This window comes from Corythoichthys intestinalis, chromosome 7, assembly GCF_030265065.1.
Source record: "Corythoichthys intestinalis isolate RoL2023-P3 chromosome 7, ASM3026506v1, whole genome shotgun sequence".
In the NCBI taxonomy this organism is placed as follows: domain Eukaryota; kingdom Metazoa; phylum Chordata; class Actinopteri; order Syngnathiformes; family Syngnathidae; genus Corythoichthys; species Corythoichthys intestinalis.
The window spans coordinates 55,512,515-55,539,160 of record NC_080401.1 but is presented as its reverse complement, the minus strand read 5'-3'; the positions used below and the strand labels follow the sequence as shown (position 1 = coordinate 55,539,160).

The window sequence follows — 26,646 nt, the reverse complement described above, 5'->3', positions numbered from 1 at the left end:
TGGTGTATTAATAAAGTCTTATCTTAATATAAACTTCATTAGAAAATGAAAATACGACCAAAAAATCGTATACTGCTTAAATACCATCTTAAATATCGTACAACAAATGTTTGATAAACACAAAATGGACTAGAATCTGAAAAACTAATACGTTAGAAATCGCCATTTAGAAAAATAAATAAGCTCAAATTAACCTTATAATAGACCTTATAGTGGAATCCAAGAAACATGATTTTCACAACTGACAAAAAAAATTCAACTAAAAACAGCGATGAAAATGGTTACTACAAACTGTATTAAAAAAAAACATAACCAATTAGAATTAATCATACAAATCCGAGCTTTATAATAATAATAAAGCCCGTGCGTTTTTAAAGTGTCCAAAAGATTCGAAATTCCACCCCACAAAAAAAATCACCACGTCACCATCAAGCAATCAAAAACCCCAAAATCAAAACAATCCAAATCCAGATTCAACCATCATCACGTCAAATGTGGTCCCTTTACACCCTCTTTTATGTTTTTTAGGGTGAGCAACTTGAAGTCTGCTCATTTCCAAGCTGAGCGTCCCCCCACCTTCGTCCTCCTCCTCTTCCTCCCCTCCAGGGATAGATTGCACCTCCACTTGTGTGCAGCATATGTTCCCGACAGATAAAGTCAACAATTTGCACGTGGAAAATGAAATTCTTAATTAGAAGAGGCGCGTGCTCGTGCGTGTGCGCGTAACCCTCCCAGCCGACACACACACATTGAGTGAATTCCTGCGTGTGTGTATATGCGGTGAGTCTTTTGTCTTAATGAGTCAGCGCGCAAGTTGGAACACGTGATCATCTCTTTTCAAGTGTTTTTTTTTTAATGATTTTTTTTTTTTTTTTTTGGTTGGTTGGTTGGTTGTCAAAGTGACAAACAAGTAAGTGCAAAACGATATTAAAATGTTTTGATTTTAGTTTGCATTTGGGGAAAAATCCACTTCCAGGAAGCTCCCGGTCAGGGCTCAGCCACGAAGCCGTCAAACGAGTCCGACAGGCGGCTTGCATCCCGGGAGGCCTCCCCTCCTCCGCGCCGGTTCTCCGGAAAAAAAAATTTTTTGGAAGAAAATTTCCGAGCAAATGTTGATTTCATCAAAAGATTTGCCCAAAAATAAAACATCAAATGAGACAGATTGTCTTTTTATTGGACTCTTCTTCTCTTTGCCGTTAACAAAGAGGTGTCAAAAGCTTCTATAGATACATGACATTTTTATTAGTCTCTTTTTTTTTTTCTTGAGATAGAAAATACACAGAATTCCAACTTAAATTAAAAAATACAGGGGAGGAAATCAAACAATTGATGTCATTTGTAACCCGTATGTCAGAAGTGCCAATTGCGAGGGCGTTATAATAGTTTATCAATAATAATCAAGACAAATCAGCATTGAAATGTACACAATAAATAAAGTTAAAGGCCTCCTTATTTGTTGTTTTTTTTGTTTGTTTTGTTTTCTTCTGGCAGGCTGCCGTATAAACATTTACATTTGTTACAATCCTGCACGCCTGCGGGAAAAGTAGTAAAAGTCCTCTGCGGTTTTTTGGTCCGTGTCGGGTCGGCTTTTGTTTTATGTACATGCAGGTTTTTGGAAGAGTTCTTGCGGGTAAGCCGGCGTTACATGGCAGCGGCGTGCGCGGACGAGTAGGGGTCAATGGCACCCTTGCTCATACCTGGAAAGAGGATGTAGGCCACGGGCGGCTGCAAACTGGACGCGGCGGACCAGGCGCTGCAGTTACACGGCACCACGTAACCCGGGTTCGTGGGCGACGGGTGGGTGTGCGTGTGCGGGTGAGGGTGCTGCGTGGGGCAGCCGAGAGAACCGAAGGCGCCCCCCTGGTAGCCTAGCGACGAGTAGGGCACGCCGGCGGCGGCGGCTGCCAAAGCGGCGTGCGGCATGTCGCCCATCTTCTGGCCGAAGCCCGCCGCGTCCAGGAAGGACGAGTAGGGCGAGGCGGCGGAGGTCGGGGGCAGGAAGGCCCGCGCTGCCGCCGCCTTCTCCACCGGGCCCAGCAGCGCGTCCGACGGCATGCTGGGCAAACCCTTCAGCTGCTCGGCGTCGCCGGCCAGATAGGGCAAGGGGAAGACGTAGCGGTCCTTCTTCAGCAGGTTCTTGGGCTTGCGCCTCGGCCGGTACTTGTAGTCCGGGTGTTCCTTCATGTGTTGCGCGCGCAGCCGCTTGGCCTCGTCGATGTACGGCCGCTTCTCGGCCTCGGACAGCAGCTTCCACTCGGCGCCCAGACGTTTGCTGATCTCCGAGTTGTGCATCTTGGGGTTCTCCTGGGCCATCTTCCGCCGCTGGCCGCGGGACCAGACCATGAAGGCGTTCATGGGTCTCTTGATGTGGTCGGCCGGCTTGGACATGATGTTTGTAGGAGAAACGACACGAGAAAAAAAAAAAAAAAGTTGCTATTGGAGTTCACCTGCTGTCGGGGAGATGCGAGACGGATGCAGGCATGCCACACGGATGGGGGCGAACAAAAGGAAAGAAAAAAAAGTTTTAAAAATCCAAAGCGGGGTTGCAAAAGTCCACCAAGAATAGAAGAATCCACAAAAAAATGGCAGAGCGGACAATTGTTCTCCTCTTTTTCTGCTCTCTCTCTTCTTTTCTTGTTTTGTTGTTGCGTCGTGGTTCGGCAGTGGCTCGGTGCGCTCGCTCGCGTGTTTGCTGGAGCAGCACCTGGCCAGCCTTTTGCAAATGAGCGCGGAGAGCAACGCGGAGGGAGCCAAAAGCGCCGCCAAGTTCAAAGGCAGGGCTTGGGAGCGCCGCGTTCTGGCACGCAACGTGACGTCACTGAGGTGCGTGCATAAGGAGGAAGGGAAGGGACCAATCCGGGAGAGACGCACCTCACTTTAACTCATTCACTGCCATTGGCGGTGGTAGACGTCGAATTCATTTGGAATTGGACGTCCATCGCCGTCATTGGTAGCCATTTCATTTGAGCTTTAAACCTTTCTCTGTATTTTTGACTATTTAAATTTAGTATTAAAAAAAAAAAAAAAAAAGACACATTCTAGCATAAAAGCCTTTTAAAAGTGGGTCACTATAGGAGACTCAGTGTTTAGTAATTTATTTCATTTTATTATTATTAGGGCTGTCAAACGATTAAAATTTTTAATCGAGTTAATTACAGCTTAAAAATTAATTAATCGTACTTAATCGTAATTAATCTCAATTCAAACCATCTATAAAATATGCCATATTTTTCTGTAAATTATTGTTGGAATGGAAAGATAAGACAAGATTGATTTATTTTCCCCTCAAAATAACTCAAAATATAGCCATTAATATCTAAACTCCTGGCAACAAAAGTGAGTACACCCCTTAGAAACTACATCCCTAAATGTCCAAATTGAGTACTGCGCTGTCATTTTCCGGTAACACTTTACAATAAGGGTCCCTTAGTTAACATTAGTTAATGCATTTTTAGACAATAACTAATGTTTAAGTACTATAATTAATATAATTTAGGGCTGTCAAACGATTAAAATTTTTAATCAAATTAATTACAGCTTAGAAATTCATTAGTCGTAATTAATCACAATTCAAATCATCTATAAAATATGCCATATTTTTCTGTAAATTATTGTTGGAATGGAAAGATAAGACAAGATGGATATAGACATTCAACATACGGTACATAAGTACTGTATTTGTTTATTATAACAATAAATCAACATGATGGCATTAACATTATTAACATTCTGTTAAAGCGATCCATGGACTTGTAGTTCTTCAAAGATAAATGTTAGTACAAGTTATAGAAATTTTATATTAAAACCCCTCTTAAGTTTTTCGTTTTAATAAAATTTGTAACATTTTCAATCAAAAAATAAACTAGTAGCCCGCCATTGTTGATGTCAATAATTACACAATGCTCATGGGTGCTGAAGCCCATAAAATCAGTCGCACCCAAGCACCAGCAGAGGGCGACAAAACTCCAAAAAACACAAGTAACAAGTTGGCATTGCACTGTGCTGTCATTTTAATCTGTTTGAGCGGGGCATGTGCGTTAATTGCGTCAAATATTTTAACGTGATTAATTTTAAAAAATTAATTACCGCCCGTTAACGCGATAATTTTGACAGCCCTAATTATTATTGTTATATTTTTAAGCTTTTGCTTGTGCTGTGTTGTTGTGATTTGGATATTGAGTCTGTTAATAAAACCTATCTACAAGAAAATCAATCACCTTTGCTGTCAAAGCTTTAGATGTAAACTCAGAGTTAAAGCTTTAACTCAGTTTTGTTCGGTTTGTGTTATACACTAAAAATAAAATGTGTTAAAAATTAAACTTAATCTCTTAAAGATTTAACTCTTTTTTAATATTGTTTGTTGTACTCCAAATTCACTTATGAAGAATAATCATTGTTTAATATCTAAACTCAGAGTTAAAGCTTTAACTGATAGTGCTAATGTTCTGTCGGTTTTCCACAAATTTGAATATGCGGAAAATTCATCATTTCTGTTTCTAAACTTTAATCTCAAAATTAAAACTTTAAATCTGACAGTTTTCTATTTTTCAACCTAAAATTTAAATTTGAAAGAAAAATATCATTTCTACTGATGTCAAAGTTAAAATGTAAACAAACTCAGAGTTAAAGCTTTAACTGTGATGTCCATCGCCGTTATTGGCAGCCATTTAATTAGAGCCTTAAAGCTTTCAATATATTCTTGACAATTTAAATTTAGTGTAAAAAAAGAAACTCTGAGTTAAAGCTTTAACACAGTTTTGTTCTATGACGTTGTACACAAAAAAAAAAAAATAAATAAATAAAAATATTTAATCCTGGAATTAAAGGTTTAACTATTTGTTGTACACCAATTTTAAATTTGAAGAAAATCATCGTTTTACATCTAAACTCAAGCTTTCGCTGATAGTGCTAATGTTTTTGGTCAGTCGGTTTCCCGCAAATTTGAATGTGAGGAAAGTAAATCATTTTGGTTTCCAAACTTGAACTTTTATTCACACAAAATTTAAACTTGAAAGAAAAAAATCGTTTATACTGATTTCAAAGTTCAAATTTAAACAAACTCAGAGTTAAAGCTTTAACTGTGAAGTCCATCGCCGTTATTGGCAGCTATTTGATTAGAGCTTTAAAGCTTTCACTATATTCTTGAAAATTTAAATTTAGTGTAAATCCCACTTCAAAAGTATGTTACTCATATAAAATATATCTAAAAAGAAAAAAAAATTCAAAAATCAAAGCGGAACATACACTAAAAATGTCAGTTTTGTTGAACAGGATAATTCAAAAAAAGTGAAACATTCTAACGAAATTAGAAAATTCATACTCAAAAATGTACGAACATTGAAAAAAAAATAGTATAAAACGTCTCGAGGAAAAAATACTGACATGCTTGAATATATTAAAATTCTATTTGCTGTACTGTACGTTTATGTAGAATTTGAATACAAATAAAAAAATGTCACTCACAAGTGAGTACACTAAAAGTCATCTAAGTTGTTTAAATATATATATATATATATATATATATATATATATATATATATATATATATATATATATATATATATATATATATATATATATATTACGACGGAACAATTTTCCTAAACTTACAGACATCTTATTAAAACATTTAATCAGTCTAAAACTACTAATATAATAAGTACACTAATAAAATACTGTACAACAGTGATGAATCTGGAGGTTGGACGGCTTTTAAAATAAAAAACAAAAGTCAAAATTACAATAACCATATATATGTAAAAATGGGAATTAGTTGAAAACCTACCGTGCATTCAAATATATCCACTTGGACTGAACGTTGATAATACAGAACTTAATATTTGATTTAGATATTGTTAAAAAAAAATACTATGTAAATCTGTAATCAATAGATTTGTTAGAATAGATTTGAATTGAATGAGTGTTAATTGCCGATAAGTTTAATAAATGTAACACTTAAACACTTCGATATTCACTTTTTTCATTATTATGTAGGAGTACATTCGATTTCAAGTGTTCCCTGTATTTTTTTTTTTTTTTTGAGGTGGGACACTACTAATGTTTTCATTTCTCGCTCTCTCTCTCTTTTGCCGCGCATGCGCTCTCGTACAACGAGAAGAAGGAAGATTTTCATCATTTTCTTGTCGGGGGGCGGCGGGGGTGTGAGGGGAGGAAGGAAGATGATGAAGTAGGAGAGAGAAAAAGGGAGACTCGGGTGGCGACTTCTTCCTGGATCAAGCTCGGTGATGGGCTCTGCGCACACGAGGTAAAAAAAAAAAAAAAATTAAAAAAGAGAGATTGAAAGAAAAAAACTATAGTTTGCCTGTATTGGATATTGATTCAGGAAAAAAAACAGGTGTCAGTAGTTAAAATTGTGTTACTATTAATTACAATAGCATTTTGAAATAAATAAATAATGTTAATAGTATTGTACCATCTGGTAAAGGCTGCTGTGCTTTGAATGCAATGTTTAGACAAATTAAATATAAATTTCGTTCACAAGTTTAAAATTATGGAAAGTTACATTTTGTAATGGTAAAAAGTGATATTTTTGCATTTTTATTACCTGACATTTTTTTTTTAAAAAACATTGCTCTAATGCTTTAGATAAAGCACTTGATAGTATGATCATTTCACCAATTCATCGACTAATCTATGTTAAAAAATGAAAATTTGAAATGGGTTTTAATCTATAGTCTTTATAGTAGTTAATAAGCTTTAAAAATGCACGAGCGCACACTCGTGCACCTGCTCCCCCCTTGTGTAACTGTCCATGGTGCTGAAGCTCTTCACATTCAGACGTGGAACTCGAGCCCCCCCTGAATCCCCCCACCTCGCAGCCAACAAAACTATCATCGGCTTTTGAACGTCAGCCTCCCTCTTAACGCCTCCCTCCAATAATATCGCTTGTTTGTGTAAAAGCTTCTTTTGTGCGCGTGAAAGTCACACACACACGCCGGTGCTGAATAATATTTGACGCTGCTGCAGAAAAGAGATGAAATATGAGCATATGAATGACACTCTTCAGTGTGAAAACAAGTAAAAGTGACTCAGCAGCGCCCTTGCAGGTGGCAAACGCGTACTGCGATTTATTAGAATTTTTTAAAATCAATTCGGATCGATTTTAATGAGGAAAAACTTCACCGAACGACGGTGTTTATAGTGAAGTTTATGAATATAGCTTTAGAAATTGCGGGTTGTCGAGGGATGAGGCAAAGGTGATAAGAGGAGAACATCAAAGAGCGCTCGGGTCCGCGCGGCCCGCGTTCTCCAATACAATTAGGATTAAAGGGAGATGGGCCCTGATAAATCATCACAAAAGACCAGAAGATGTGACTCACCGCTGACCTTCATTAACACAATGAAATTCTTTGCAGAAGAACAAGAAGCAGACATGACGAAGCCGGTATAGACGGCGCTAATATTTATTTTTTTCTGTTTTAGTCTAAATAATAAAATTTTAAAAAACTGAGAAAATTGGCGATAAGAGACATTAGTGATGGGAACTTAGGTAGCACATGATACGATTTGCGATACAAGGCAAGGAAAAAAGTTAAATCATTATGTTTTTACTAGGGCTGGCAAACGATTAAAATTTTTAATCGAGTTAATTACAGCTTAAAAATTAATTAATCGTAATTAATCGCAATTCAAACCATCTATAAAATATGCCATATTTTTCTGTAAATTATTGTTGGAATGAAAAGATAAGACATGACAGATATATACATTCAACATACGGTACATAAGTACTGTATTTGTTTATTATAACAATAAATCAACAAGATGCCATTAACATTATTAACATTCTCTTAAAGCGATCCATGGATAGAAAAACGTTTAGTTCTTAAAAGATAAATGTCAGTACAAGTCATAGAAATTTTATATTAAAACCACTCTAAATGTTTTCGTTTTATAAAATTTGTAAAATGTTCAATCAAAAAAATAAACTAGTAGCTCGCCATTGTTGATGTCATTACACCATGCTCACTCCCCAAACCCATAAAATAATTTGGACCCAAGCGCCAGCAGAGGGCGCCAAACAACAAAAAACAGGTAACGAGTAACAAGCGGACATTACACTGCTGTCATTTTAATCTGAGCGGGGCATGTGCGTTAATTGCGTCAAATATTTTAACGTGATTAATTTAAAAAAATAATTACCGCCCGTTAACGCGATAATTTTGACAGCCCTAGTTTTTACACAAAACTCAAAAAATGGGCAGGACAAAAGTATTGGCATCCTTTGAAAAATCATGTGATGCTTCTATAAATTGTGTATTTAACAGCAGCTGTTACTTACCTGTGGGACATAACAGGTGGTGGCAATAACTAAATCACACTTGCAGCCAGTAAAATGGATTCAAGTTGACTCAACCTCTGTCCTGTGTCCTTGTGTGAACCATATTGAACATGGAGAAAAGGAAGAAGACCAAAGAACTGTCTGAAGACTTAAAAAGCAAAATTGTGAGGAAGCATGGGCAATCTCAAGGCTACAAGTCCATCTCCAAAGACCTGAATGTTCCTGTTTCTACTGTGCGCAGTGTCACCAATACGTGTAAAGCCCATGGAACTGTGTCTAACTTCCCTAAATGAAGACAGAAAAGAAAAATTTACGAGATATTTCAACGAAAGATTGTGCGGATGGTTGATAAAGAACCTCGACTAACATCCAAACAAGTTCAAGCTGTCCCGCGGTTCAAGGGTACAACAGTGTCAAGTCGTACTATCCATCGGTGTCTAAATGAAAAGGGAGTCTATGGTATGATACCCAGGAAGCTCTCACTTCTGACCCAAAGACATAAAAAGCCAGACTGGAGTTTGCCAAAACTTACCTGAGAAAGCAAAAAGCGTTTTGGAAAAATGTTCTCTGGTCAGATAAGACAAAAGCAGCGCTTTTTGGGAAAAAGTATCAACACAGAGTTTACAGGGGGAAAAAAACTAGGCCTTCATAGAAAAGAACACGATCCCCACAGTCAAACACGGCGAAGGTTCCCTGATGTTTTGGGGTTGTTTTGCTGCCTCTGGTACTGGAATGCTTGACCGTGTGCATGGCATTATGAAGTCTGAAGACTACCAACAAATTTTGCAGCATAATGCAAGGCCTAATGTAAGAAAGCTGGGTCTACCTCAGAGGTCATGGGTCTTCCAGCAGGACAATGACCCTAAACACACTTCAAAAAGCACTAGAAAATGGTTTGAGAAAGTAGCTGGCAATGAGTCCAGACCTGAATCCCATAGAACACCTGTGGAGATATCTGAAAATGGCAGTTTGGAAGGCACCCTTTAAATCTCAGAGACTTGGAGCCGTTGGCCAAATAAGAATGGTCTAAAATTCCAGCAGAGCATTGTAAGAAACTCATTGATGGATACCGGAAGTGGTTGTTCGCAGTTATTATGTCTAAAGGTTGTGCTACTAAGTATTAGGCTGAGGGTGCCAATACTTTTGTGTGGCCCATTTTTGGAGTTTTGTGAAAAACGATAATGATTTAATTTTTTTTTCAATCTCTTTTGTGTTTTTTCATTGCAAGCAAAATAAATAAAGATATTACTACCAAAGCATTTGTAATAGCAACCATCTTCTGGGAGAACTCGAGCATTATCTGACAGAATTGCAGGGGTGCCAATACTTTTGGCCAGCAGTATATTTGATTTCAACCATGCATAAAAATAGAGGTAACGTGGAAGAAGCCGACGAAAGCGAAGACAGCGCTTGCATAACACAAAAGCACGTCTTCACTGCTGCAGCTCCACCGAAGGCACCCAGTTTACTCAGAGAGCAGAGGAGCGATACTCGGGACGAGGTAAAATTACCGTAAATTTCGGACTATAAGCCGCTACTTTTTTCCTCCATTTTGAATTCTGTGTCTTATAGTCCAGTGCGGCTTATTTGTTGATTTACTTGTGTTAATAGTTAACACTTTATTTGACAGCGGAATAATAAGACTGCCATAAGACCGTCATAATTATGACATCACACCATCATGGGAATTAATGAATGCTTATAACAGATGTCAGTAAGTGTCATCCGGTAAATTATGTCACTAACTCCCTTTATGTCCAGCTCGGAACTTTTACATCCATTCAAACGTGAGATAATTTAAAAGAAAATAAGACAAAATGACATCAGTCATAAGCATTCATTAATGCTCATGGCAGTGTAATGTCATAATTAAGATGGTCTTATGACAGTCTTATGGTGGCACTGTCAAATAAAGTGTTACCAAATAAAAAAACATTGCAATTAATGAAACTACTGGAACACTAACTGAAAAAATAATTAGCATAGAACATAAATTTTGAATGTTATTTTCATCTGTAGCGCTACAATGCATGCTAGGAGGCATGTTGGACAACAGCAGGTGGCAGCAGAGGTTGACTGTCTTCTTCAAGGGAGCAGTGATGGCCAAATGAAGCTTCTTGAAGGAATGAAACTTTGCAGCCAATTGGTTCTAAGCTTCATGGTGGTTCATTTGGCCTTATGACATCTTATGATGCCGCTGTCAAATAAAGTATTTCCGATTAATATATTTTGGTGTAAATATCCCATAATACAGTTAGGACAGCTGCGGCTTACGGTCCAGTACGACTTATCTATAAAAAAAATGCTATTTATGTGTTAAATTTGGTGGGTGGTGGCTTATAGTCAGGTGCGGCTTATAGTCCAAAATTATGGTAAATTAACGCAGTGCTAATAAATAAGATTAACGTTAGATTACCATGCTAACGTAACGTTAGCCCTGCGGAGGGTTAGGTTTCTATTAATCATGACTACTGTCGATGCGTGGCTAACGTGTGTTTCATACTGGCTTTTTAATATGTAAAAACAGCGCTGTAGACTGATGAACGTGTAAAATAAAAACATAACAACGCTAACTGTCAATTTTAGCTCAGTAGTCATTGATGGATAAACACCAAGTAGCACTGGTGCCTAATGTGCTCCAATACAGCAGGTATCATACATTTATTTTGAACACTGCAAAAACTGAAACTCCTATCAGGACTTACAATTTAGACTACTACAAAGGTCCGCTAGCTTAAATGCTATATACTGCTAATGGTTACAACAACTTGCATAACAAAAGGCCGCTAGCTCAAATGCTATCTAATGCTTATGTTTACACCAATTGGCTACCTTGCGTAGCAAAAGTCCGCTAGCTTAAATGTTATATAATAGGGTGACCAAACGTCCTCTTTTGCCCGGACATGTCCTCTTATTACGTGCTCTCCGGAGGGTCCGGCCGGGTTTCATAAATTCATGAAAATGTCCGTTTTTTATAATTTTTCACAGGACCAATTTGAAGAGAATCCCTCCGGCCGCTAGGAGGCAGCGCCTGCCTGCGTTGATGTGGCTCCGACTAGTAGGGGCGGGAGAAGAAGTACATCTTCTTCTTGTTTTTTGTTGGCAGTTTACCCTTTGTTTCATGGGGAATTACCATCATCTAACAACAGTTGACAGTTTGGCAAGAGATCAAACTACAATAAGGAATTTTAAGACGTGGCTCCATACACGTTTCTGTAGGTTTCCCTCCTGATAATGTCGATCACGGGTCTTCTGTTGTATATTGTGTTATATGTGTACACAGAGATGCAGTGTATTGTATTAGTCTTGGTTGAGTGTTAGTATTATATTTCAAGTAGGAGCGCATGCCCAGTTAAGAGCTTTTTACGATAAATACGTATATAATGGCAACTGTTGACTTCTGTCAGAGATTTGTACTGGTGTAATCTTTAAAATCCCGTTTGGTGTCGCATCGTTGCGCTGCCGATGATTGTAAACTTTTATAGCAAAGTTTGATTTTGCCTCGGCCGGTACTTGCTCACAGGGTAGCTATCTGTGCGCTCAGCCGCGCTAGGCATTTTGGGCAATGTAGTTTTGAACTGCTGCATTAGGGAAACATGCTGGTTGAATAGCTTGTCAGTTTATTTCGGTTATTGTTTGCGTACAATCTAGAACCCTGAATGAAAATAAAAATTGAGTGGGAATAACAATTTGTCAACGACAATGGTCGTGATAGTAATTTATAAACATTTTGAGTTGGCACATAGCCTACTGTGTGTGCGCGTATTGACTGGACTACATTTCCATGGGTCTGCATCATATATATATATATATATATATATATATATATATTAGGGCTGTCAAACGATTAAAAATTTTAATCAAGTTAATTACAGCTTAAAAATTAATTAATCGCAATTCAAACCACCTCTAAAATATGCCATATTTTCTGTAAATTATTGTTGGAATGGAAAGATAAGACACACGACGGATATATACATACAACATACTGTATATAAGTACTGTATTTGTTTATTGTAACAATAAATCCACAAATGGCATTAACATTCTTTCTGTTAAAGTGATCCACGGATAGAAAGACTTGTAGTTCTTAAACGATAAATGTTATAGTTACAAGTTATAGTAATTTTATATTAAAACCCCTCTTCATGTTTTTGTTTTAATAAAATTTGTAAAATTTTCAATCAAAAGTAGAGTTAATATAATAAGAAGAATAAAAATAACAATTATAAAAACAGAGCGACCAAAGTTTTACGTGTATTTTGCATAGCTATCTTGATATGGAATGCCAGTTCATTTTGCATTGTTGTTTAACTGTGTGTCAGAATAGGGCCTCATTACTATAGACTGAAGTGCTTTTGGAGAGATAGGAATATTATTTTTGTTGTGCTTTCACTAAACGATACTTACATTGGGGAGAGCAAGTATTTGATACACTGCCAATGGGTTTTCCCATTGGCAGCGTATCAAATACTTGTTCTCCCCACTGTATGTTTGTTGTGAAGGAGTTGCCAATAAACGGCGCGGTCCAAAGAACGCCTGTGTCCACTCGCCTTTACTGTATTACATATATCTGTACATATCTTACCCAAAATACAACAAGAGACACATAATTGCCACTAAAAGAAAGAAAACTTACCGAAATATGTGTGGAGCACAAATAGCAATTTGCATTGCATTGTGAATACAGCATAAACGTCTCACAACTACTAATTCTCCCACGTTTTGAAGAAATAACATGAGTATGGAATGGCGCTACCCCCAAGCGGCCGGTGGCATTCTCTTCACTCTTAATGTCCATAAACAGCCTCATTGTAATCTGTTTGAGGCAATATGCGAGATGGTCATTCACCCAAGCACCAGCAGAGGGCGGCAAAACTAAATAACAACAAGTGAGCTTTTCGTTGTACAGTCATTTAAATCTGCCTGAGCGGGACATCTGCGTTAATTGCGTCAAATATTTTAACGTGATTAATTTATATAAATATATATATATTTTTTAAAATCATTATTGTTATTATTATTATTATTATTTTTTTTTTAAGGTTTGATTATTTTTTTTAGGAAGAATAAAGCCTGTTGAGTAACCAGTTGAGTAAAAAAAAAAAAAAAAAAAAAATCCATATAATGTATAATATATATGGCAATCGGCCTATGTTTTTTTTTTTGTTGTTGTTGTTTTTTTTTTTTTTTTTTTTAATAAAACTGAATTTTTTTATCCAGACGGAGGAGGCACACTTTAAATATATTAAAGTTATATAGGCATCTTTGAGTGGACTTCAAGTAAAATTCAAGTATCTCGAGGCCGGGCCGAGTGTCCTCATTTTTGGAAATCAAAATATGATCACCCTATTATATAATGCTTATTTTTATACCAATTGGCTAACTTGCATAGCAAAAGTCAGCTAGCTTAATTGTTATATAATGCTTATGTTTACACCAACTGGGTAACTTGCATAGCAAAAGTCCGCTAGCTTAAATGTTATATAATGCTAATGTTTACATCAATTGGCTAACTTGCATAGCAAAAGTCCGCTAGCTCAAATGCTATATGATGCTAATGTTTAAACCATTTGGCTAACTTGCATAGCAAAAGCCCACTACCTTCAAAGCTATATAATGCTAATGTTTACCAGATTGTTTCTTGTGTGCACCCTATTGCTTAAAAGTGATTAATTTCTGTCGCTGTCCCTTTAGGGGCTCCGCACATTACAGAGAGTAAATTTGGCATAGAAAAATGTAAGGTACAATTCCGACTGGAATTGCACTTAAAAAAATCATTTGTTTGTATGTTCAATCTGTCCCCTCAAAAAAAAAAAAAAACAAAGTGTTCACCAATAAAACAGAAATATCAATATATCATGACTCAGCACTTTGCAGGGCGTGCCAGTCTGCTTCTATGGTAACCCATCTCCATAAAACAAGGCAGTTCTAAAAATAGGCAGAATACATTAGCATAATATGGAAATCAAGGAAGTACCTTGGAGGCATCTTGCTAGCTTGGTGTGGCTAGCCGATTTGTATTCTTCCAGTTTCACAAACGTGCTCAGTTGATGTTTGCTGTAAACAAGATGACACATTTTTTATTTGAACATCATTACGGCAAACAAAACCCACAAGCTTAATGGTAACATATAATGCAAACACCATAGGCAAGCTAAAAGAAATTAGCAGGCAAATGGCTAATGTACGTAGCCGTTGTTAAATCTTTTCCACTTGTTTTGATACTCAGGAATAATTAAAATATAAGGTGGAAGCTATTATTTGATTGAATAATGATCAAATAATGAAAGCACCAAAGCACAATTGTGGCCTTTGTTGGATTAAATGGTGGTGATTTATTAGTCTGTCACGTTTGACCTGAACTAGTGATACTGACGCAAGGTGACTGATTGTGTTGGAAAAGAAAAAAAAAAGAGGAAGGTCGTTTATTAAATAAAAGAAATGGTCATGATTAGAAAATAGAATAATATTTTTAGTTTTTGACATATTAAAACCACAACAAATGAGTATGATTTTGCATCTCAGTATATTACGCTACTCTGCTAATAATGCTAACAAGCCATTGTTTATTGTAGTATCAGTCTGCCAACATTCTGCCACTGCATTGTTTTTTAAGACAACATGATTGTACGTTTACAGACGTCCTATTTATTCGGAAATCGGAAGGCAGGCAGCCAATTATCCTCTCGCTTGAAATGGATTGGATGTCTTCGAGTGGTAAAGTCACTTAAATTCACAGCAGAAGGGTGAATGGATGCCACGATTGGACGTCTGTCATCGTCTTGAGAAGGGTAATAAATTTTCGTTTTTTTACGGCAGTGTGCGTAGATGGCGGCCATATTGGGTAGGACTACCGACAGTCGGAAACTAGATCTCGAAGAGTACATATTGCTCAGCATTAGCTCGTTATTATTTAGTACTCCATGATACTGATTAGGGATTGACGATACACCTAAGCTAATAATAATAATAAAAATTAAAGATGTCCCAATTAATCAGCATCCCGATCGATCGGGTCTGATCACGTCATTTTCAAAGTATCGGAATCGGCAAAAAAATATCGGACATGCCTTCTTTTAATTTATATATATATTTTTAATTAAATCGTTTTCTAATTGTATTTAACGTTACAGACAAAATGTCTTACACTCATCCAGAGTCTATAGTTTTGGCTTAAAGTAGGGCTATCAAATTTATCGCGTTAACAGCGGAAATGAATTTTTTTTAAATGAATCACGCTAGAATATTTAACGCAATTAATGCATGTGCTGCACAACCTACTCATGCATTGTCTCGTTCAATCTATGATGGCGCCATTTTACCTATGTATAGAGCTAAAAGGCAGCGTAAAATGAGTAGAATAAACTTTGGTAGTCTTTGTCGCCTTTTTTTAATTGGCTAAAGCCTAACGATCCCTCTCTCAACAATTAGAAATATCGTGGGAAGCAATGTGGGGAAGCAATGTAGTAGTTGATCTTTTTCCTAACAACCTGTTATTTCCCAACGCAGAGAAGATATATCAATTGGTGCCACCACGCACAGTCATGGTTGCACTTCCCATCATGCATTTGGGCAGAACAGTTAAATGGCTACAGTATCATTTACTGAAGCTCAACCAATACACTAGATGGCAATATTTTGTCACAATATACAAAGTCACATTCATCCTTTAAGAATTACAAGTCTTTCTATCTGTGGATCCCTCTCACAGAAAGAATGTTAATAATGTAAATGCAATCTTGAGGATTTATTGTCATAATAAACAAATACAGTACTTATGTACTGTATGTTGAATGTATATATTCGTCCGAGTTTTATTCATTTTTTTCTTAATGCATTGCCCAAATGTATATGATCGGGAAAAAAATATCGGGAATGATCTGAATTGAATCGGGAGCAAAAAAAAAAAAAAAAAGCAATCGGATCGGGAAATATCAGGATCGGCAGATACTCAAACTAAAACGATCGGATCGGGAGCAAAAAAAACAAGATCGGAACAACTCTAATAATAATATCTAATGCTAGTGAAATACTTTCGCACACACACAAAAAACGTTTTCAAACCTGCTATTTTATGTTAATAAAAATGATTAGCAAATTATCCTTATAGCACTTGTTGCATTTTGTTCATATGATAACACAAGCACATTCATATCATTTTCGTAAACAAATAGCCATCGAATTTTTAACACTGTTGGCCTCTTGGGCTTCAAGACCACATAATAGCGCCATAGAGCAAATGAACCATCATGAAGCTTTGAACCAATTGGCTGCAAAGCTTCATTACTTCATTTGGCCATCACTGCTCCCTTGGAAGAGATGGACAGCCTCTGCTGCCATCTGCTTTAAACACTGTTGTCATCCAACATGAGACGGACGTTCGCCATTTGCCAACCACGCCCACAGCTTTTAACGACCAATCAGATCCAAGTTCGTCATCCGCCAACCGCGCCCTCTGCTTTAAACAATCCTAACCGTGATATACAGTAATGAATAGATATATTGATTTGGGGGGATTTGCCCATATACATGTAACACCTTTAGCTCAGAACCTGATTACCCACAATTCACCCTAAACTTAACTGGAAGGGTTTGAGCCCTAAACTCAACTAATCTTCCTTATAATAGGAAAATTATAGATTTCTTTAGCCCTAAACTAACTAGACCTTGGAATATTATGATTTACATAATCCTACCGAAAATGTGACTCTACGACTTTTAAGGGTTAATACATATAGTTCTAAAGTTAATTTACATTTTTAAAAATGGATGAAACGTCTTCCCTGAAGAGCGACCTCTTCTGACCAGCTAGAACTCTTATCCCTTGCTATCAATGACCAATCAGATCAAGCGTTTGTCTTCAATGAACCACGCCCACTGCTTTCAACGACCAATTAGATCAAACGTTCGTCATCCACCAAACGCGAGTACTGCGGGCTGCAGGTGGACCTACTTGGACAACATGCCTCCTGCCTCCCAGCATGCATTGCAGCGCTACAGTTGTAAATAACATTTTAACTTTATGCTATTTAGTTTTTTGTCATGTGATAATTTTAGTTTTGTCACTTAATGAATAATATTGTGTACAGAAGCCAGTTCTTCTGCTTACACACTGTAAAGAATATGCCATCCACCCCATCCTATGACTAGGGCCGTCAAACGATTAAAAATTTTAATCGAGTTAATCACAGCTTAACCCCTTAATGCCTAAATTTTTTTCCAATAATAAAAAAAAAAATTGGGGTGTGTTTTTACTTTCAAATAGATGCTAAATTAAATTGAAAGTGTTAATTTGAATATAGCCCATAAAATAGTCATACATTTAGGTATGATGCCGATTAGCGACAACAGGCAATAAAGGAAAACAAATGGCAAAAAAGGCACATACCCATCTCAGGTCTGAACACACTTTTATCGCAACATCTTTTTTCACTGCTTGTGAAATTCTGAAAAACAATTATTGTTTTTGTTTAAACACAGATGTACATCACATTTTTAATCAGACTAGAAGACATATGATGTAAATAAATAAATAAAAGATGATTTTTATCATAACAGGCAGGGCACTGGCAAATGTGCTGGCAACAATCACCCCTCTATTGTCAAACCATTTGACTGCTCTTATGCAGACATTGTCCACAAGAGCCTCTTGCTCTTCAAATGTCCCTCTTCGCTTCTTCTTCATCTATGAGTCTGCACTGAAACAGCACCCACGCAGGCGATTGTGCTGCACGGTCCCAAGTGCAGGTATGCCCTTTTTTGCAAGAGCAACAAACAGATCTACAGATGAGAACCAGTTATCAAAGAAGAGCAGGATGAATGACTTGTGCAAGCTTGAGCACAATGTTACCACTGGCTCCTATGTCTGGTTGGCCTGGTACCGGATCTATTTTCCCTGTGAATATGTCAAATGAGTGCACCAGACCTCTTGTGTCGCACAGTACAAAAATCTTCTATCCCAATTTGTATGGCTTTTTTTTGGATATATTGCTTTAGGCTTGATCTGCCCTTGATGTAGCTCTTGCAGATCTTGCAGGTGCAGCACTGGTGGTTGGAGGTGGATGAGGCGGATCATCATCATCATCTTCCTCACTGCTGCTAATGTCCACTGTAGAGTCATCGCTGCTGCTTTCATCACCTGGTGCAGAAAATAATAAATCACTTTAGGAAACACCAAACATTTTTATCTTTTCAGTGTGTTCACGTAGTTACATCCATAGATGTCAAACAAGCTCAATTTTGACACAAACTCACCTTCACTTGCTTTATTAGGATTGTACTCCTCATCGCTGCCCTCACTCTCACTGAGAGCACTCTCAACAGGAGGTGGTTTGGCCCGGTGTGCTAGCTTTGCGTAAAAAGCTGCTGCATTCATTTGTATTTCTGCAGAAAAATAAGGTAAAGAAATTACTGTTATAATTTCAAAACAAAATGTGTTGAAAACCATCAACATACATACATTTGCTTCTGTTTGGTAGTTATCAGCTCATGCTGTGTTCATTTTTCATTATATAGAAATAAGAAAAATAAATCAATAGCAATGACATTGTTTATGCAACACGTTATGTTTATTATGTCTACAGATGACAACAAGTGTGGCAATGTCTGAATAAAACGTGTCTAAAAGTGGAACGACATGGAGGCACCCGTGTGCACCGTTGCATATAAAGGATGCGTTCATTTATTTGTTCTACAGAAAAATAGTAACCACAAATGCCCTTTTTTATGCAACACTTTACTTTTGTAATGTTTACAGATGATAACGAGAGTGATAGTTTATAGATAAAACGCGTGCGAGTGTTGCAAACCTTCGACAAACAACGCATTTACGTTTGCGGGGTGGCGGGGGAGGGGGGAGGTGCTTTTCCGATGATGCCGGCTGTAGCGATAGCGCTACAAACCAAAATCGTCATAGAGCTTCAAAAATACTCATCATAGAAACTCTATCTCATCGTGTTAGCAACACAAGTACACGATAAGACGGTACATATTTTTTTATTTTAGCTGACTTACCTTGAATTGAATGAATTAGTCAAGTTGGTGCGCAGGACTTCGACGTGGCTTTCATCTTGAATATCACGGTCCGGAAAAGGAAGCGGTGTTGTTCCTGGTCGGACACGACTGAAACTAATGCTTGAAAAAGGTTCCTAGGCATGTGTTTGACATTAATGTACCGGCAGTGAACAAAGGCAGACGATATTTTGGCCGCTTTCAAAGCGGGAACGGTATGATGCCGAATCGCGACATTCGGCGTTAAGGGGTTAAGAATGAATTGTAATTAATCGCAATTCAAACCATCTATAAAATATGCCATATTTTTCTGTAAATTATTGTTGGAATAGAAAAATAAGACAAGACGGATATATACATTCAACATACTGTACATACGTACGGCATTTGTTTATCATAACAAATCAACAAGATCGCATTAACATTCTGTTAAAGCGATCCATGGACAGAAAGACTTGTAGTTCTTAAAAGATAAATGTTAGTAAAAGTAATGGAAATTTTATATTAAAACCCCTCTTAATATTTTCGTTTTAATAAAATTTGTAAAATTTTCAATCAAAAAATAAACGACTAGCTCACCATTGTGGATGTCAATAATTACACAATGCTCATGGTGCTGAAACCCATAAAATCAGTCGCACCCAAGCACCAGCAGAGGGCGACAAAACACCATAAAACACAAGTAACAAGTGGACATGACACTGTGCTGTCATTTTAATCTGTTTGAGCGGGGCATGTGCATTAATTGCGTCAAATATTTTAACATGATTGATTTAAAAAATTAATTACCGCCCGTTAACGCGATAATTTTGACAGCCCTACTCATGACTGCCACAAAATGGCTCGTGGTTACTCATAGTATTTATGTGTTATGCGTTATTTTTCCAACTTGATGCGTATTGTGACGTTTTGTATCGCCCTATATCGCTAAACGATATTTTTTTACAAATCTAAAACAGACGATGTAATTTTACCACCGTAACGGTATTGATACCGCTGCTAGTATTGTCATTGACGAAACATTAATTGCTACCAAATTCCAAGCTCAAACTGTGTCCGCCTGTGAGTGCTTCGTGATAGTTGAGTGGCTCAGCGGCACCCTCTGCTCGGTAGGGAAAGCAACTAGAGTGCCAGAAGTCAAGTTTCCAAACACAAGTAGCTACAATAGAAAAAACACAAGAAATACAAGCTCGATTTTTTGCCACTCATTTTTAACAAAGTAAGTGTTGCAAGGATGATTATGAGTCTCCGGTTCAACTCAGAACAATGGAATGAAAAACTAAAAAATGCCTCCCGCGGATGTTAATATGACAAGATCAGTGATTTGCTCATTTGCTGTCAATCTAAAAGAGTTTCAGACTGAGACAGATCATCCAATCATCATGCAGAGATGCACAGCATCCGATAGGCGGGATAAACCTAGCCTTTAGCCAATGACTTGTCTCGTTTTGCTGTAGTCGAGCAATGCACTCTCAACTTTGAAGACCAACAGCTTCCACGCTGATGAAAGGACCATGAAACTTCGTAAAAGAATGGAAAGCAAGCCGCATCGTAACCAGTGGTCAGAAGCTAATTCTCAACAAAAATTAAGCGCATTGTAGCGCATATTTAGTCAATGAAATGTACACACAACAGTATCCATTTGATCATTTATTTTTGACATTTTAGGGGAAGCTGAGCTTTCCTTGTAGCCCTTGACGGCGTACCCTGCTTGAACCCTACGTCGTTCCTGACGTGCGCCTCCCAAAATACTTGACTTCACGTCACGGTGATGCGTTGCTATGTGACAACAAGGACAGTGATTGGTCCACACAAAACGTCATTTCAGCATCAGGCATGCTGTGTGTTTGCTGGTATGATGTAGAAGATCGTCAAATCTGCCCGCTGTGATCCAAAAACAACGAAAGCACATCTCTTCGTTCATGCATCTCAGTGGGTGAGCAAGTGTGGAAAATTCACCCGTTCGCTGCCTCGACTGGTTTAGCGTTTGAAACGTTTACTGTGTCTTCTGCGGTTCAACATTTGGAGTAAAAGCAATTATTTTTCTATTTTGATGAGCTCCAGCTTTAGAAACAGCTGCTCCTTCTCTGACATTTTTTTTTAAACCTGTGCTGTTCAGCTGCTTGACACGGAGAATGGGAATCTGAGTGTCCAATTGGTCTAAACAGTTTCAATTAGGGCTGTCAAACGATTAAAATTTTTAATCGAGTTAATTACAGCTTAAAAATTAATTAATCGTAATTAATCGCAATTAATTGCAATTTAAACCATCTATAAAATATGCCATATTTTTCTGTAAATTATATATATATTCTGTAAAATAAATTGTTGGAATGGAAAGATAAGACAAGATGGATATATACATTCAACATACGGTACAAAAGGACTGTAGTGGGCATTTCACTCTACTGTCATTTAAATCTGTCCATGCTGTCCTCATTCCGAAGCGTCCACTTTTTCCAAAGCTAGACAGCTAGTGAACGACGCCTTAATAATTAGACTTCTTCCTTTTTCATCTGATTTATTAATAAAATGGCCTCAAACCATTGTCCTCTTTAGACCGTCGTAAAACTACAAAAAAAAAGTACACAAGCATTGCATTAGCAACAACGTTAGCTTAGCACGCTATACAGGTTCACTAAACATAAACAAAAAGCGTCTCATACAAAAAATATAACATTTCACTTACTAACATAGTATGTACATTCTTTACAACAACCACACTTACGGACAAATCTTGTCCAAGGATCATATAAGCACAACATTATCAGCCCGAGACGTCGTGCAGCACTAATGAACTGGAAAGAAAACAATAAACCATGTCGCAAAGTGACCACAAGAGTTCGCTGTTGGACAGCACAAAATGTCTTGCTGTAAAACTTACCAAAAGGCAGAATACTTTCTGAGCGGGAAATGTGCGTTAATTGCGTCAAATATTTTAACGTGATTAATTAAAAAAATTAATTACCGCGCGTTAACGCGATAATTTTGACAGCCCTAGTTTTAATGTATCACATGGTGATACATTGTGATTATTCAATATGTTCCGTTTATTAGGAGAAAGCAGTGAACAGGAAGGGGTTATGGGGGGGATGAAAAAAAAAGGAGAGGGACAGAGAAGAAACACAAACAACAAGAAATAAATTGAACGCCTACACTAACTATGAATATGTTGGTGCTATCGTTGTATTTCTGGTTGACACCAGGTGGGGGTGTGGAGTCAGAAAGATAAGTGATTGAGAGGGGTGAAGTGTCCACAAATCAGCCATATGAGATGTAGAACCCAGTATTTGTGTGAATCCTGAGTGTGGATATGTTGGCATCCTGTTCTATGCTGCCTGATCGCTAATCCTGACATCGAGTTTCTCTACTTGAGTGTGTCTAATTGCACCTAGTCATGCGTGAATCCTATCAGGCATGTGATAGTCCTCAAAATGAGTGGAAATGCCAGGCGGGAGCCTTCCCAAGGCCACGGCCCTTACCCAGCCAATCGGGGAAAGGGGGACGGCCAGCGCAGCCCATCCCTCCTCCCGCAGCACCAGCGAGGAGGCTGCCGTCATCCCCCCGGGATCCAGGGTTGTCCCCTGGACCATCAGTGAGCCCATCAAATAGCCTTCAGTGATGGGACGAGGGGACGCACCACCAACCCTCACGCCCATTCCCACCACCGCATCCCCACCCGGTCCACGAGCCACTGCCACAGACCCCCAACCGACACGGCACACCGCGGGACCACCACGAACCACTAAGCCCAGGGCAGGGCAGGATCCCTACCCGGAGCAGGCAATACCCGGCCCACCCTTTGGCACCTAGCCAGTGACCCGTGCCGGAACGCATGGAGGATACCCAGCCAGAAAAGAGAGGAGAGGGCGGAAGCAGGAGAGCGCCGAGAAGCCGCCGCGGGGGCCAGCCACGCCCTGGCAGCCACGCCATAGGGAAAAAGTGTGGGACCCACCTATCGCCTCATCTCTGACATTAAAGAAATCCAGGGAGTGCTATATGACCTGCAAAAGTCTGCAAAACCACACTAAGATAAGGATACACGCCCCTAATGACTGAAAGGCGCGCTACAGCGCAATGCATCACTTTTGCGCAGAGCTTCAAATGCTCATCAATGGCATATGGTCGACGCCAGTGCTACGCCGTCGACCTGATGCAGAAGCATAAACCAGGCTTCAGAGCAATCACCTCTGCCAAGACAGATTACCGTAATTTTTGCACTATATGGCGCACCTGACTATAAGCCACACCCTTCAAATTTGGCATGAAAACGGCATTTGTTCATAGATAAGCCACACTGGACTATAAGCATGTCCGTAGACCTCATAACCTATTGACATGACACTGGAAACGGGGCCGATTCGTAGGGTGTCTATTTTCAAAAACTTCAAATAATTCAAATATTTTTAAAGCCAAAGCTGCTACCGACCTAAAACCAACACAGGCTAGCACAGGCTAATGCCACATTAGCCATATATAAGTCTCCATGATCAGCGGTATCAAAAAATTCAAAGTTGTTCTCTTATAAAATCCCGATTATTTATTTTTTATATAAGTATCACACAACTTAAAATGGCTATAAAAGTTTCAGATTTTACACTAGATGCACAAAAATCACCAAATACAGAGATAATCACCTTTATTTGCAGGATCAATCGCAATATTTAACATTTCATATAAGTTTTTGACAAAAATCAATCAGAAACATCAGAAACTTAATACTTGAGGAAAACATGCAGAATCAAATAATATGTAAATAGACGATTAATAAATTCTTTATACAACCACAACTTATTATAGAATAGAATAGCCCTTTATAATCATTATACACTATATACTGTTAGCGAATGAGGCTAGCGGCCGCTTGGTGTAAACAGAGCTTTTCTGGCCAAAATTATTTGAATAAATGCTTAAATCCCCGAATTCGTCATAGATATGGACCTGAAACAGTCTCGATTGTTAGTTTAAAGCAAAGAAACCGTGCAGTTAGCGTTTATTTTATGATATATGTCGAAGTCCAATGCTACTCTGTTAGTGAATGATGCTAACAGCCGTGTGACGCAAACAGAGCTTTTCTGGCAAAAATTCTTGTGAATAAATGCTTAAATCCCTGAATTCTTTATAGCTGTGGACATAAAAAAAAGTCTCGATTCTTGGTTAAAAGCAAAAAAACGTGCAGGTAGCATTTATTTCACGTAAATATTGCCAACTATGAGGCTAGTCAGTTGCGAAAATTAGCCGCCTCCATGTGTAAACAAAGAAGAAAATTCCCTCGAATAAATGCTTCAATCACGCATGCATGGTACGAAAAATATCATATTTACCTTGAATCCTGTTTGTATGCGGTACAGCTTTCGTAGTTAAATCCAGGCTTAAATCCGACATGAGCGTGTGCCGTCTTCGGCTATTACTAAATGAAGCTCGGCCCCCTCTGATAGTTCCACGTCAGTAGTAATGAAGTCTATGGCCTGTCCTCACTGTATTATGGGATATTTACACGAAAAGATATTAATTGTTGACACTTTATTTTACAGCGGCATCATACGACTGTCATAAGACCAAATGAACCACCATGATTCATTGCTTCAAGAAGCTTCATTAGGCCATCACTGCTCCCTCTTGTGCCACTTGCTGTCAAAACTGTTGTTGTCCAACATGCCTCCTAGCATGCACTGCAGCGCTACAGATGTAAATAACAATCAAAATTCAAGTTCCGTGCTAATTATGTCTTCAGTTCCTGTACCAGTTGTTTCATTAATTACTAGTTATGGTGTTTGGTAACACCTTATTTGACAGTGGCGCCAAAAGACTGTCATTAGACAATCATAATTATGACATGACACTGTCATGAGCCGTAATGAATGCTTATAAGAGATGTCATTTATTGTTTTCTGGTAAATTATCTAACTTTTGAATAGATGTAAAAGATCCAAGCTGGACATAAATGGACATAATTTGCTGGATGACACTTAATGACATCTTTCATAAGCATTCAGTAACACCAATGACAGTGTCATGTCTAGTGCTGCAACGATTAACTCGAGTATTCGATTAGAAAAAAAAGATTCAAGTTCAATTTTGCTGCTTCGAGTATTCGTTAATTAAAGTGGGGTTGTAATGGTTAATTTTGAAAGTGCTTGCTTTTAGTTTTATTGATTTGAGTGGATACACTGCTCTCTGGTATGCCTCATTTCACATGGCTGAATCCACCTGCTCCCTGTTAAGACCAACATAAGCTAAATTATTGTTTGAGTTTGTTTTTTAATGCAGTCAGAATTTAGTTTATAAGTATGTTTAGCAGTTTTTTTTTAGGTAATATAATATGTGTCTGAATGATTCATTAAGAGCATTGAAAAAAAAAAGTTAGCATTTTTAGCATTTAAGCTGGTGGACTTTTGCTATGTAAGTTAGCCTACTGTGTTTTTGTTGTACATAGATCCTCATTAATTTTTTTATACCATTTGAGACTCAGCTCAGGTATTCTAATTTTTCATGTTCCTTGGTGGTAAATGGTGTTATACTTACCGTAATTTCTGGACTATAAGGCGCACCTGACTATAAGCCGCCAGCCACCAAATTTGACATGAAAACGGCATTTGTTCATAGATAAGCCACACTGGACAATAAGCCGCAGTTGTCCTCATTGTATTATGGGATATTTACACCAAAAGATATTAACTGGTAACACTTCATTTGACAATGGCACCATAAGACCGTCATGAGACCAAATGAACCACCATTAAGCTTTGAACCAATTGCCTGCAAAGCCTTATTGTCACTAAAAGCTTCATTTGGCCATCACTGCTTCCTTGGTGTAGACAGTCAACCTCTGCTGCCACCTGCTCTCAACACTGTTGTCATCGAAACATTCCTCCAAGCATGCATGGCGGCACTACAGATGTAAATAACAGTCATGTTCTGTGCTAATTATTTCTTCAGTTACTGTTCCAGTTGTTTCATTAATTGCTAGTTATGGTATTTGGTAACATTTTCTTGGATAGTGGTGCCATAATACTGTTATAATTATTACATGACACTGTCACAAGCATTAATGAATGCTTATAATAGATGTCGGTTAGTGTCATCCAGCAAATTATCTCACTTTTGAATGGACGTAAAAGATCTGAGCTGGACATAAATGGATTTAGTGACATAATATGCCACATGACACATGTTGACATCTGTTATAAGCATTCAGGAATGCCCATGATAGTGTCATGTCATAATTATGATGTTCTTATGAGAGTCTTATGATGCCGCTGTTAAATAAAGTGTTACCCATTAACCCAAATAAATCAACAAATAAGCCACACTGGACTATAAGCCGCAGG

At 38.0% G+C, this 26,646-nt stretch overlaps 1 protein-coding gene and 3 long non-coding RNA genes across 4 annotated transcripts in view; 1 reads left to right on the top strand and 3 right to left on the bottom strand.

Moving 5' to 3' along the window:
* Positions 1-1,156: 1,156 nt before the first annotated feature.
* sox14 (SRY-box transcription factor 14) lies at positions 1,157-2,813 on the bottom strand. Its single transcript, XM_057842189.1, has one exon. The coding sequence runs from the start codon at positions 2,386-2,388 to the stop codon at positions 1,642-1,644; it is 747 nt and encodes a 248-aa protein (XP_057698172.1). The 5' UTR covers positions 2,389-2,813; the 3' UTR covers positions 1,157-1,641.
* A 3,110-nt stretch (positions 2,814-5,923) lies between these two features.
* LOC130919452 (uncharacterized) overlaps positions 5,924-26,646 on the bottom strand; it is a 37,134-nt gene continuing 16,411 nt past the window's right edge. Inside the window, exons 2-3 of the long non-coding RNA XR_009063961.1 lie at positions 14,283-14,362; positions 5,924-6,252 (exon numbers count right to left, since the gene is read on the bottom strand). This is a non-coding gene — a long non-coding RNA (uncharacterized LOC130919452). The remainder of the gene's footprint in view (positions 6,253-14,282; positions 14,363-26,646) is intronic.
* The window catches only part of LOC130919453 (uncharacterized), a 32,735-nt gene continuing 12,206 nt past the window's right edge, over positions 6,118-26,646 (top strand). Inside the window, exons 1-2 of the long non-coding RNA XR_009063962.1 lie at positions 6,118-6,265; positions 14,945-15,096. This is a non-coding gene — a long non-coding RNA (uncharacterized LOC130919453). The remainder of the gene's footprint in view (positions 6,266-14,944; positions 15,097-26,646) is intronic.
* On the bottom strand, positions 17,550-19,420 carry LOC130919451 (uncharacterized). The gene is made up of 3 exons (XR_009063960.1): positions 19,319-19,420; positions 18,560-18,688; positions 17,550-18,443 (listed from the first exon to the last, which is right to left on the bottom strand). It is a non-coding gene; the product is annotated as an uncharacterized LOC130919451 (long non-coding RNA).